The sequence below is a fragment of the Bombyx mandarina genome, chromosome A1, assembly GCF_030267445.1.
Source record: "Bombyx mandarina strain Sakado chromosome A1, ASM3026744v2".
Lineage (NCBI taxonomy): Eukaryota > Metazoa > Arthropoda > Insecta > Lepidoptera > Bombycidae > Bombyx > Bombyx mandarina.
Genome location: NC_143234.1, coordinates 23,208,879 through 23,221,715, shown reverse-complemented (window position 1 = coordinate 23,221,715; position 12,837 = coordinate 23,208,879). Strand labels below are relative to the sequence as shown.

At 42.6% G+C, this 12,837-nt stretch overlaps 2 protein-coding genes across 23 annotated transcripts in view; one reads left to right on the top strand and one right to left on the bottom strand.

The window, feature by feature from the left end:
• The window catches only part of rg (A kinase anchor protein rugose), a 633,801-nt gene that overhangs the window by 197,826 nt on the left and 423,138 nt on the right, over nucleotides 1-12,837 (top strand). The gene's annotated exons all lie outside the window — the stretch shown is intronic.
• Nucleotides 8,071-10,770, bottom strand: LOC114248004 (uncharacterized). The gene is made up of 2 exons (XM_028181113.2): nucleotides 10,048-10,770; nucleotides 8,071-8,367 (listed from the first exon to the last, which is right to left on the bottom strand). The coding sequence occupies exons 1-2, from the start codon at nucleotides 10,135-10,137 to the stop codon at nucleotides 8,071-8,073; spliced, it is 387 nt and encodes a 128-aa protein (XP_028036914.2). The 5' UTR covers nucleotides 10,138-10,770.

Genomic DNA, 12,837 nt, shown 5'->3' with positions numbered 1-12,837 from the left:
CTAGATTTAATGAGAAACGGGCCAGCAAAATCTGTAGAGACCTGACTAAATACTGGCTGGGGTGTGACTCTGTCTGCGGGCAAATCAGCCATCAACGGAGCCCTGGCCTGAGCGCGATATCGGAAACATCTAATGCATTTGTACACGCGATGCCTGATGACACGACGTGCTGAGAGTATCCAGAACTGCTGACGGAGGATAGCGTGTAATGTGTCAGCCCCGGGATGACAGTTTATTCTGTGATAGTGGTCTACGATGAGATCAACTAGTGGGCTAGAGCTGGGCAGAACGAGAGGATGCTGAGCATCGTATCTTATTGGCGCATGAGTGAGGCGACCACCAACTCTCAAGAGATCATCTTTCATCAAGGGTGAAAGACGCTGAAGTCGAACGGTACAAATCTTGCCTGCCTGAAGACGGTAAATATCTTCCGCAAACTCATTGTGTTGAACAGAGCGAACCCAGAATAACAGAGCATCTCTACGTTCTCCAACTGTCAAGGGACCAGAGCGCCTATCAGTTGAGTTGTGTCTACAATTGAAAATAAAGCGTTTTATGCAAGCTGTCACTCCAACGAGCTTGTCGAGAGAACTGAATCGAGTAAGCAAGTCAAGATCGAGGTCAGGAACTGCTATATGAGCTGGTACTTTCTTGGGCTTCAGACCTGGTAATGCATGGTGGCCTAGAGCAGGAGGCATTTTGGGCCAGGTGTCAGGAGGCTCCTTCAGCCAGCTAGGAGACCACCAAAGATCATGAGCTGATAGTGACTGGGCAGACATTCCCCTGCTCGCACAGTCTGCAGGGTTCAGGTTTGTAGGAACATGTTTCCATGTGGAGGTGATTGGATTGGATGTTATCTTGGCAACCCTGTTAGCTTCAAAGACCTGAAGTCTATGAGGAGGTGTGTTTAGCCATGCTAGGACAATGGTACTGTCTGACCAGCATATGTGTTGCTTTATGGTAATATGGGATAACAATTGAGTCGAGACACGTATCATAAGCTGTGTTAAGAGACTTGCAGCAGATAACTCCATCTTGGGGATGGTAAGACGATTTTTAACGGGTGCGACTCGTGATTTAGCAATTACGAGGTATACGTTGACACATCTGTGCTCATCGAGTTCATGGAGATAAATAACGGCAGCAAAACCTGCCTCTGAGGCGTCTGCGAACCCGTGAAGCGAGTAAGTAGACTTAAGTTTGTTTGTACAAATAAGGCGAGGCAAACGAAGGGTTGACAATTGGGGCAGATCCTGTGATATGCGGTTCCATTCTGTCTGCACTTCAACAGGGGTGTGTTCGTCCCATTCTAACTTTAGAAGCCACAGCTTCTGTAGGAGAAGCTTTGCGCGGAAGATAACAGGTGTAACCCAACCGTTAGGGTCATAAAGAGAGGCGACTGTGCTGAGGATTGAGCGTTTGGTAATTTGTTTTATTGAGGGGAGAGAAATAAGATAAGTTAACTCATCCGATTGAGGAATCCACTGTATACCTAATACTTTTATGGAGTTGGAGTCTGGGCTAATGTCAAAGTCCTTGGGCATGTCACACTGATCATCGGGAAATCTTTCAAGAAGCTGAGGGCAGTTTGAGGTCCATTTACTGAGCTGAAAACCACCTAAGGCTAGTAAGTTAATCAAGTCGTTTTGGAGAGCTTGAGCCTTTACTACAGAATCGTGACCAGTGAGAATATCATCGACGAATATGGACTTGCGCAGCACTTGAGCAGCTGCAGGATAGCGATGACCTTCATCATCCGCTAATTGGATTAAAGTGCGTATAGCATGATATGGGCTTGATCGTAACCCGTATGTAACAGTGTTTAAGGCATATGTAAGCAGAGGCTGATCTGGCGAAGAGCGCCAGAGAATGAGCTGGTAACGCCTCTGATCGGGATGTATGAGTATGTTTCTGAACATCATACAAATGTCAGTGCTGAAAACTACGGGATGAGTTCTAAACGACAAGATAATATCGACAATGTCCTGTTGAAGAGCTGGACCAGTGTGTAAACAATCATTTAGGCTGACACCATTTGAGCTTTTACAGCTACCATCAAAAACAGTGCGTAGCTTGTCTGATCCCGACTTGAAGATACCATGATGAGGGATATAGAAGTGAGGCTTATGAGCAAAAGTACTCGGGTGGCATGGGGACATGTGACCCAGCTTCTGATAATCTGCCATGAAGTCAATGTATTTCACACGGAGATATGGGTCAGCTTGTAACTTCTTTTCAAGATTAAGAAACCTGCGCAATGCTATGGCATGAGTACTTCCTAGCTCGGGCATATTATGTAAAAAGGGTAAAGTTACCGTATATTGACCTGAGGGTTTACGGGTAGTGGTAGTGCGGAATATTTCTTCACACTGATCTTGCAAAGGGGTAGTTTCAACATGAAGTTGGGGCTCTTCAGATTCCCAGAACTTCTCAAGGCTCTTGCGAATGTCATGTGTAGATACCTCGAGTTCTGGTTGTGCGCTGACAATGTGAGCCGATTCAGTTTTGCTTACAGGAGCAGTATACAAATCGTGTATGGGTCCTAACAATGCAAAATCAAATACCGTGCCGAAGGCTATTGGCCTGCCGGCCCCAATGAGACTTTAGTCCCATCTAAAACCTGTCCGAGGATATCCGAGCCTAACAACAGATCAATTGGAGCTGGTGTATGGTATCCTTGATCAGCTAAGGGGATCGTTGACTGGTCTACCATATGTGATATATCCTGTACCTTCCCTAGAGGCAGATAACCGGTAACATGTTTTAAAATATGAGCTGTAGCCGTTATCGTAGGTGTTTCGCTATGAGTGGGTCGACATACAATTTTGATTGATGCCTTGGAGTACTGTGTGCGCTGATTTCCCACTCCCGAAATTTGTAATGAAGTATTCTTTAGGGGTAGTTGTAAAGTTCGAGCCATGCGCTGAGTAATTAATGTTACCATACTGCCACAATCCAATAAGGCTCGTGCTCTTTGAAATTGACCATGAACATCTGCTATTTCTAAGGTGACAGTAGGCAATAATATGGGTGTATTAGGGTTGTGGTTTTCATGTTGTGCTGAAGTTATGGTTTGTGTTGATACCGTGGGACGAGTGTGTGTTGTATGGGTGTGCATGAGCTGAGCGTATTTCTCTTCCTGGTCGTGTTCTGTGATGGTAGATAGTCATTGGTTCCGGCGTGGTGATCGCGATTGATGTAGCGAAGAACCATGAGTTTGATACTCTTGGGGTGAGACTGGCCTATTTGCCTCTTTATACAACCAGGGCAAATGTGGTGAAGCCACTTGTGGTGTGTGTGATGGGCTCGGCGTATGCGAGGTCGCATGTGACGAGCGTGCCCGAGGACAATGAGTAGGGCGCTGCCTAGGCTGCTCCCGTAAATTCAGGGGAAGGAGATGTGCAGATGACTGTGTTGGAGACGATGCGCCATGGCGGTGAAGTGAGGTGTGATGATTAGCACTTCCACATTCCTTACACACACCCGTGGTTTTGCACTCGTTTTCATAGTGCGGTCCTAGACAGCGTTGACAACGCTCGCGGGCTCTAATAAAGTCCCATCTACCCTGTATTGGCTGATCATTGTAGCGAGTACACGTAATTAGTTTGTGCCCTTTTGTATTGCAATATGGACAATATAAGTTATTATTTTGGGAGAGCTGAGTAGGGTGAGCTGAGTTAATTTGCCATGGTGGGGCAGTAGTTCGGGGTAGATACTCTGGGCGGGAATTATTTGGGGTAAAAGGCCGACGCTGTTGATATTGTGTTTGTCGTGTAACTTGAAGGGGCTTAGAAGTGGGAGACTGCCTACGAGAAAAACCAGACTTTTGAGAAGGTTGATTGTATTGGGAGTATGTTGTATTAGACCATTCGGTCTCATTATAGCGCGCGTGTTCTTCTAAAAAAGAGATTAAATTTTTTAAAGTGGGTAAAGACTGACGCGACCCATGTCTACGTTCGAAGAGAGTGCGGAGCTCACCTTTGAGTTTTCGCACCACTATCGAGACAAAGATATAATCGCAGTCTTTCATGGGCAGATCTAGATTACTAAGGGCTGATTGCGCGGAAATCAAAGGTGTCAAAAAGAGTGTGCGGATATTAGAGCGTGAATGTATATTTGGGAGGCTCATTATGATGTCCACAAACCTATCAATCAGCACGCGGCGATTCTCGTAGCGCCTGGTTAAAATGTCCAAGGCAACGGAGAAATTCTCATTAGTAATTTTGAGATGAGACACCATACCAAGCGCTTCGCCCGATAGGCATGAAAACAAATAATGGAGTTTGACAGAATCTGAGAGAGTGAGCATATCATCCGTGAGACTTTTAAAAATTGTGATAAATGAAGGCCAATCTTCGACCTTTGAGCTGAACTTGGGGAGGGCAATTTTAGGCAGAACAGTCGTCAGCGTACTAGAAGTTGAGGGTTGAGAGCTGGGTGAGGAAGCAGGCTTCGAGTTTATTTTTTCCCATGCTACTAAGATGTCATGGTAGTCAGCAATCGAGGTCTCATAATTTTTTGTGTACATTTTTTCCTGCTCCTCTAAGAGATCCTCGTCATCGAGGATCTCATAATATACATCTTCTAGTTTAGATTTATTGGTATCCAATCTAGGCAAGCGAGCAGACAAATCGGCCATGTCATATTTTATTCTGTCCCCAGCCAGTATGGACAAGGCAATTTCCTTTAATAATGTTATGAATTTTGTTGCTTCTCGAAAAATAGCTGCCTGAGATTTCGACGGCATTGATAACAATATATGGACTTAACTAAACAAAGGTGAAGAGAAAAAAAAGACAAGAAAAAAAAAGTGTGTTCTAAAAATAAAAATAAATTATAATAAAAAAAACAAAATGGGGCACCCTGTATACTGAACCTACCCTGTGTAATGATAATGTAAATGAAAACAATTTTTTTTTTCCAAAAACCTTTGACCTACTGTTCTACACCGAACTATGGCACAAATCAAAGTTACAGTTGATTTACTGTTGTAAACTGTACTGTGGCGCGCAAGCACCTAAATATCGTAGGAATTGTACGTACCTACAAGTATGTAATTACGATAAAAGTTAAAGTATAATGAAATGACACAAATCACGATACGCTTTGACAACAAATTTAATGAAAAAAATCATCAATGTTCTACACTTTTAAAAATCAAACTAATGTACTAATGAGGTCTATATGATTAGAATTATATTTAGATAGGTATATATAATATTCATTCGATGAGCCGAGACGATAAGTCCCTACTTGTTTACGTTCTTCGTTTTAACTTTTAATAATAACTTTTTATTGTTGTGGGTAAATTGGAATGAAGTGATTGTATAATGGGCAGACAATTTATATACTTTTGCCGTGTTAGTAATTATTATAAACAACGAAATGAAGATATTATTATAGTAAATAAGTTTTAGAGTTAAATAATGGGCTGATTATAACCGATTGAAACCTACAAAGGGCCAATTTTTTTTTTTGATCCGTTTGTATTTAAAAATTTGGGTGGGTCTATGGAGGGCAATGGATTGTATCCAGAGGATTTAGGGTTCAAAGCTTGAAGGACCAAAAAATGGTGACGCAGGTGAGCGTCACCTTAAACGTGAGCTGATGAGCTGAAAGGGAGCATATGAACTCTGCGGAGAATAAGCGGACACGAAAGGGTAGGTAGGAAAACGGGACTTACTTGGAGGTTGATGCTGGCACTATCATGGTCGTAGTGGTGCTCCTCTGCGATGGGTGGCACATACACCTTTTCACCGGTTCACACTCAACCTTTTACTTAGTATATAACGAAGGGCGCGCGCGCACAATTTACTCAATATCGAACGAGCGTATCTCCGCGTGCCGTCATGTACCGCACTGTTATGAGAGGTGCGGGGTGCGTACGGGCGACGGCACCCGAGTTGAGCCGAACATTTACAAACGTCGCGCTGTCGCGCGAACAAAAACCCCTGAATTAATAATATAAATAAGGCTTAAAAATTATATACTAGGCCACCATAAATAACAGAAACACATCTACTGCATATCTATACTAATATATAAATCTACAGTGGTTTTTACGGGTGTTCCGTTATAACTACTGAACCATGCATCCGATTGACTTGAAATTTGGTATCCATATAGAAAATACATATACTTAATGGATAGGCTAATATTTAAATGAGTGTTGGACTCGCTACACCAGTTGCGGGGGCGTTAATGAAGACAATCTTTGTGGTGGTAAGAAATAATAATGTTAATTTTAAATGCCCAGCGAAGCGGATGGGTACAGCTAGTAATATAATAAGGCTTAAAAAATTATATACTAGGGCACCATAAATAACAGAAACACTACTGCATATATTATATTTATATATACTGTATTTGGCAGACACCGGCAGCGGTTTAGCTGTCGCCGTATACTTCTATATCGGATTCGTGGAATTGCATCCGTTCGATCGTGAAATGGAACACGGAACGTCAGCGGTGCTCCTTCAAATATCTCCCATGTATCATGTTATCCTGGTACTATTGGAAAAATATTATTATTTTATTATCTTTATATTTCTCGAGGATTCTTATTCTCGTTGTTTCTTATCTGAATCTTATATATAAAATTCTCGTGTCACAAGAACAAACAGAACATTACGCCGAATTCGCAGAACCAATAAGGACCGGTCTCGCTTCAAGATGAACTTCAAACATCAATGTTAGTTACCATAATAATATTCCTCTGAAACGGTTTGACCGATTTTTATGAAATTTTATATGCACGTTCAGTAGGTCTGAGAATCGGCTACTATTTATTTTTCATACCTCTTAAGTGTTAAGGGTTGTCCATTTTCTCCTGTGAAAAAAAAATCCCTAACATTTATTTTTTATTTTTTGCACAATTTGTTTTTTTGTTAAAATGAGGCATTATGTGGTTGAATGAGGTTTTGTTATTTTTATATTCCCTGATAGTTTACAGCCCTACATGCTTCTTTCACTCATTTACCACATCCTTATACACTTACAATAAGTTAGGTTTTTTTTACACTAGAAATTCCCTAGAAATCTTATATATAGCAAAACAACGTTTGCCGGGTCAGCTAGTAAATTCTATATTTTAATGCTTTTCGATCTGTCTATTCAGATTATTAGCGATCATAATATAAAAAGATCTGATTTCAAATGAGGTCTCGAAGGCGGACATCAAAACGATGGACTCATCCACTCGTGCTTTCGGAGAGCCTGATAATAAACAAACAGAAGCAGATGCCGGGTGCTGTGAGAGGGCCACGTCAGCCAATAAAATTACGTCATGACGACAACGACCACTCTGAAAATGGCCTTAAGGCCTGAACAATAAAGCTTAATATAAGTTGTTTTGTTTTAAGTTCATAATGTGAAGTGGGAGTTGTAAGAGCAGGTGGCGCAAAGTACAGGGAAGATTGTAAAGTTTTATTACTTTAAATGCAGCTTTTGGTTTGTTAGAATTTTGCACGAATTTGTTCTTCGAAATAATTACGAGTTTGTTCGCTTGCAACATCTCATATACACTTCGGTTGATCGCATCATTTATTTCAACAAAATTACATGAGGGATATAACTTCATAATATATTTAAAGATGAAGAAGAACTAAAATATAACGGAAAAATCACCATACGTCTTGAAGTCAAACGTTCGTGTTAGAATGACTGTCTTTTCCTTCAAATTGGAACAAAGATTTCGGAACTCAGAAATTACTAGCTTTGAGTAAAAAAGGTAATTATGGCATACATTATCTGTTGAACAACACACATATGGAGTTGTAACATATTTTGTTTGACGTGCCTAACATTAGATTATGTCGGATTTAAAACAAAACAAAAAAGCTAAGACAAAAAATGAAATTACCAAAAAAAATACTTGGAAAAGAAAACGATTAAAATCATTTTTGTGTTCGATAAATTGATTCACCGCACTCGCATATTCCGCAATTCCCAAATAACTCGCGTCACGAAAAGCAAACCAAAATCGTCCCAAGAAGAGCTCTAAATGTAAACTAATTTTAAAAAAAGCAACGATTTATTCATGCTCACGTCAATTTATTCAAATATTAACGTTTAATATAAATTAGGGCACACGGTTTTCCAGTTATCGCAACAGGGGCCGCCCTCATACAAGCTCACTTCGCAGTTTACGTACACGCCTGGCTTCAGGTCTGAGCACGCCATGAAGGATATCGTCGTGAGGAGGTTGGACAGGAGCTGCTTCACCTCGACAACCTTATGCACCTTGAACTTGTGCTTGATGTTGTGTAACTGACCATACTTCTCGATCGCCGTGTTGGCGTGTTTCCAATAGATTGGATTGTTGCAATCTTTACGGAGCCATCCCAGAGTTCTCTTCTCTCTTGACACCTTGAAATAAATATACTATTAGACGGCTGAACCTCTAGTGGTTGAGTGGTTTGTAAGATTGGTCCAGGCTAGAACCCCGGTTGTAGTCGGCGTTGTTGTTGCCTAGTATCTTTCCGACACCTTCGGCGCGCACTGTGCGGTACCGTGGGTTTCGTGAAGTCGGAGTGGTGGGGCTCGATGGGGTTTAGTCGGTAGTCGGTTTTGCGGGGGCTGACGCCGTGCAGTGCCTCGCGCACCTTTTTCAAGGCGTAATCTCCCGGCAGGAATTGGGAAAAGAGGAGGACCCCTGTCTTCTTCTTCTCCCTGTTCTTCTCTGGAGACGCCGGAGTCCGACATAACCCGGTCTCTTACCCCTCTCGACCGGGTAACCGTAAATGGATTCCCCAGCGTTAAAAAAAAAAGTATCTTTCCGACACCCATAATACAGGATTTGATCCTACTTAGAAATGTTGAGTTTCTTTCCTACCTAAGCTGATAGCCTTGAGGGGCTATGTCAGCGTAACCTTAGTAGATGAGCTCACCTGGCTCAAACCGGGAGTGTTGCTAACACTGGCCCTAGCAAGAGCAGTGCTTCGCAGAATCTACCACCGGATTGGAAACGTGACCCACTGAGATGATCCGGCGAGAAACTCAGTGGGCTGTGTTTATGGGTTAATTCACTCGTCGAGCCCTTCGTCGCAAGCGACGGGTTCGACGTGGACGGTGACCGGGATGTTGAATAATAAATAATCTAATGTATTATTGTTTTGTCTTTTAGGTTACGACTTTTTAATTAGAGAGAGTAGGGAAGTTATTTTGGTCAACCCACAATACTCATCAAATAAAAAGGAAATCGGTCAGAAACTGCCTGGTAGGAATTTATCTGAATTTCCCTGTACGTATTTATTGTATAAATGTATGTATAGACTTGACTTCATCGATATTGGACTTATAATCACAGAACACTCAAAATTTACATTAACTTTTTTGTTTTTTGTTTTGTTGTTGAAAATTTAAGGAAAAACAAAATGCGACGTTAATCGATATATCGACATATCGATTGAATAATGAAGAAGGTAAATGGTATTTCTGTGTTTTTTATATTTGCCTGTTTACAATGATTAGTAGTATTTACAGCTGTTGTTGGTAAATTTTTTTATGATTGAAATATTACTGGTGGCCCGGAGGCCTTTCCAGTTTCACCAGGACATGTGGGCGAGCAAAGGCTCAACCAGGAGGGGTGGGATTTGCTAACAACTGATTGTATAAAAATTTAGACTGACTTGAGGCAGACATACATAGGTGGTTCACGTTGTGAATTCTCAAGACTCCGGTAACCACTTAGTAACTTGAGGATTGTAAATACATCTGACCATAGATAGAACTCTTGAAAAATTTATTACGAGTGTTTTTTTTCATTGCTTAGATGGGTGGACGAGCTCACAGCCCACCTGGTGTTAAGTGATTAATGGAGCCCATAGACATCTACAACGTCTAAATGCCGCCACCCACCTTGAGATATAAGTTCTAAGGTCTCAGTATAGTTAGAACAGCTGCCCCGCCCTTCAAACCAAAACGCATTACTGCTTCACGGCAGAAATAGGCAGGTTGGTGGTGCCTACCCGTGCGGACTAACAAGAGGTCCTACCACCAGTACGGCTGCATAAAATTAAAATTAATAAAATAAACAGAATTAATCACCGGCTCTGCTGCGAACTGTTGCATCATCACCATGAGCACCAATAAACATAATAGCTTCTTGTAAAAATCAAGGCTGCGTATAAACAACATATTTGGATTTATATTTTCAATTGAACAGAGCACATGTGTATATATAGTGTCTCGAAACGTGCGGATTAATAATTTAATTATTAAATAAAATTAAATAATAAAATTGAACAATAAAATGATTTATGATATTCATGACTGTAAAGCACGTTTTTAATGAAATAAATATAAATGTATTTAAGCCGCAGTTTTTATCGTATGTCGATAAATAATACTGAGAAGAAAATATTTAGGAGGCGCTATTTAAATGTAGACCGTAATATTTATGAGATTTGCGTAAGCTATAAATAGAAGTAGGCTTTTTACCATTAGACTAATCGCAAAATCGTCACCTACTTTCAACATAATATCGGTATCTCAGTAGAATTCTATGACAGCCATGACTTTCAAAACGGAATGCTCATGGGTTCATCTGCCTCGTGGTACACACAGGCTGAGGGTACTTACAATGTTATACTTTAATCGTGATGTCCGTTCGTGGAAACATGGTAATTACGTATATTCTTAAAAATTTGATGCTCATCGGTTTTTTACTCATCACTATTCGGTTTTATCCATGGACGTTACATTGCACTCACAACTGGCACACATGACAATGACACGTTTTGCTCCGACAATATCGGCCGAAGGAAAAGATTTTTCTTAATTAATCTCTCTGGACGTAATTAGTTATGATGCTATTAAATAGATGTTTTTTTTTTTATACTTAGATGGTTTGACGAGCTCACAGCCCACCTGGTGTTAAGTGGTTACTGGAGCCCATAGACATTCACAACGTAAATGCGCCATCCACCTTGAGATATAAGTTCTAAGATCTCAAGTATAGTTACAACGGCTGCCCCACCCTTCAAACCGAAACGCATTACTGCTTCACGGAAGAAATAGGCAGAGCGGTGGTTTTTTTTTTTTTTTTTTTTATGATTGAGAGATTACTGGTGGCCCGAAGGCCTTTCCAGTTTCACCAGGACAGGTGGGCGAGCAAAGGCTCAGCCAGGAGGGGTGGGATTTGCTAACAGCTGCCCGAGCGCCTCCGAAGGAGACCTAACAACTCAAGAGCAATTGCTTCGCGAATGAATCTACTACCGGATCGGAATCGCGACCCGCTGAGAAGATCCGGCGAGAAACTCAGCAGGCTGATGCATGGGCTAGGTTGCACGTCGACCTCTTTGTCGAGTTCGACGAGTACGGTTACTGGGGTCCCTAAGCCTGCTCCTAGTATTAGAGCTGAAGGCATCTAATGCAAAGGTTTGGTATCGGATCTGATGGATCCGTAAGGACGTGTCTAGGGCGTCGACGGTGACTGGCTCCTGCATGATCAGGATTCGGTGAGTAGTCAGCGGCGGCAACGATAAGGCGATTATCATGACGCATAGCCTTATCGAAGTACCGTTCCGACGCTGACTTCATGTATTTCTGGATTGATTCAAGGCCCAGGTCGTCGTGTAGGTCAACGTTCCTCACGAACCACGGAGCCCCGACGGCTAACCTGCAAAAGCGGGATTGTAGGGATTGGAGGGTGTCTATGTGTGTGCGGGCCGCGTGAGCGAACACCACACTCGCGTAAGTAATGACGGGCCTTATGCAAGTTTTGTAAAGTGTCACCTTGTTCCGAAGGGACATTTTACTCCGCTTACAGATCATGGGATAGAGTCTGCCGAGAATGAATGCGGCACGGTCGCGGACTGTTTTTATGTGTGGGCGGAATGTCATGGATGCATCCAGGGTGACTCCCAGGTACTTAACCTTCCTGACCCAGGGTATAGGTTGGCCGAAGAGGGTGATCGGGGGAGTGATATTTCTCCTCCTAATGCGGGAGGAAATAAGCGGTGAGTTTCCCCTTTGAAATAACACTGCTGTGCTTTTCGCCGGGTTGATGTCTATGCGCCATTTTCGGAACCACTGTCCGAGGGCTAACGCTGCGCTCTGGAGTTTACTCGCGATTAGGGACTTGTTTCTACTTGAGTAGTAAACGGTTGTGTCGTCAGCGAATAAGGCTAGCTGGGTCGGCGGCGACCGGGGAATATCATTAATAAATAAACTAAATAAGAGCGGTGAGAGAACGGAGCCTTGCGGCACTCCAGCCGTGAGTGGTCGCGGGGAGGAGCGGGTTCCCTCTACTCGATATCGAAAAGAGCGGTTCGACAAGAAGTCCCGTATGATGAGCACGAGACTATCCGGCACGCCCATGTTGAATAGTTTGAAAATCAAACCGTTGTGCCAGACTTTGTCGAACGCTTTTGCGACGTCGAAGAAGAGAGCTCCCGTGTATAACGGTTTTGGTCGATTAAGTCCCACAAGAATGTGCTCCGTGAGGCGGTGCACCTGTTGTACGCATGAGTGATTTGCACGGAATCCGAATTGTTCATTGATGAGAATGCCCTTGGATGAGACGAAGTCTCTGAGGCGTTTGTAGAGCAGACGCTCATACAGTTTGCCTAGAGACATGAGGAGGCTAATCGGGCGGTAACTCGTCGGATTATTTTTTGGTTTACCGGGTTTGTGTATGCCGATAACGTCCGCTTCTTTCCACACCGTGGGAAAGATACAGTTCGCCATAGCGGCATTGAAAATAGATGCCAACATCACGATGAGTTGGACGGGTAAAAGTTTAATAACGCGGTTAGATATACCGTCGGAACCGGGAGCCTTGCGAGGACGTAGGTCTTTGATCAGGTCTTTAACTTCCATTGAGGTGACGGGCGG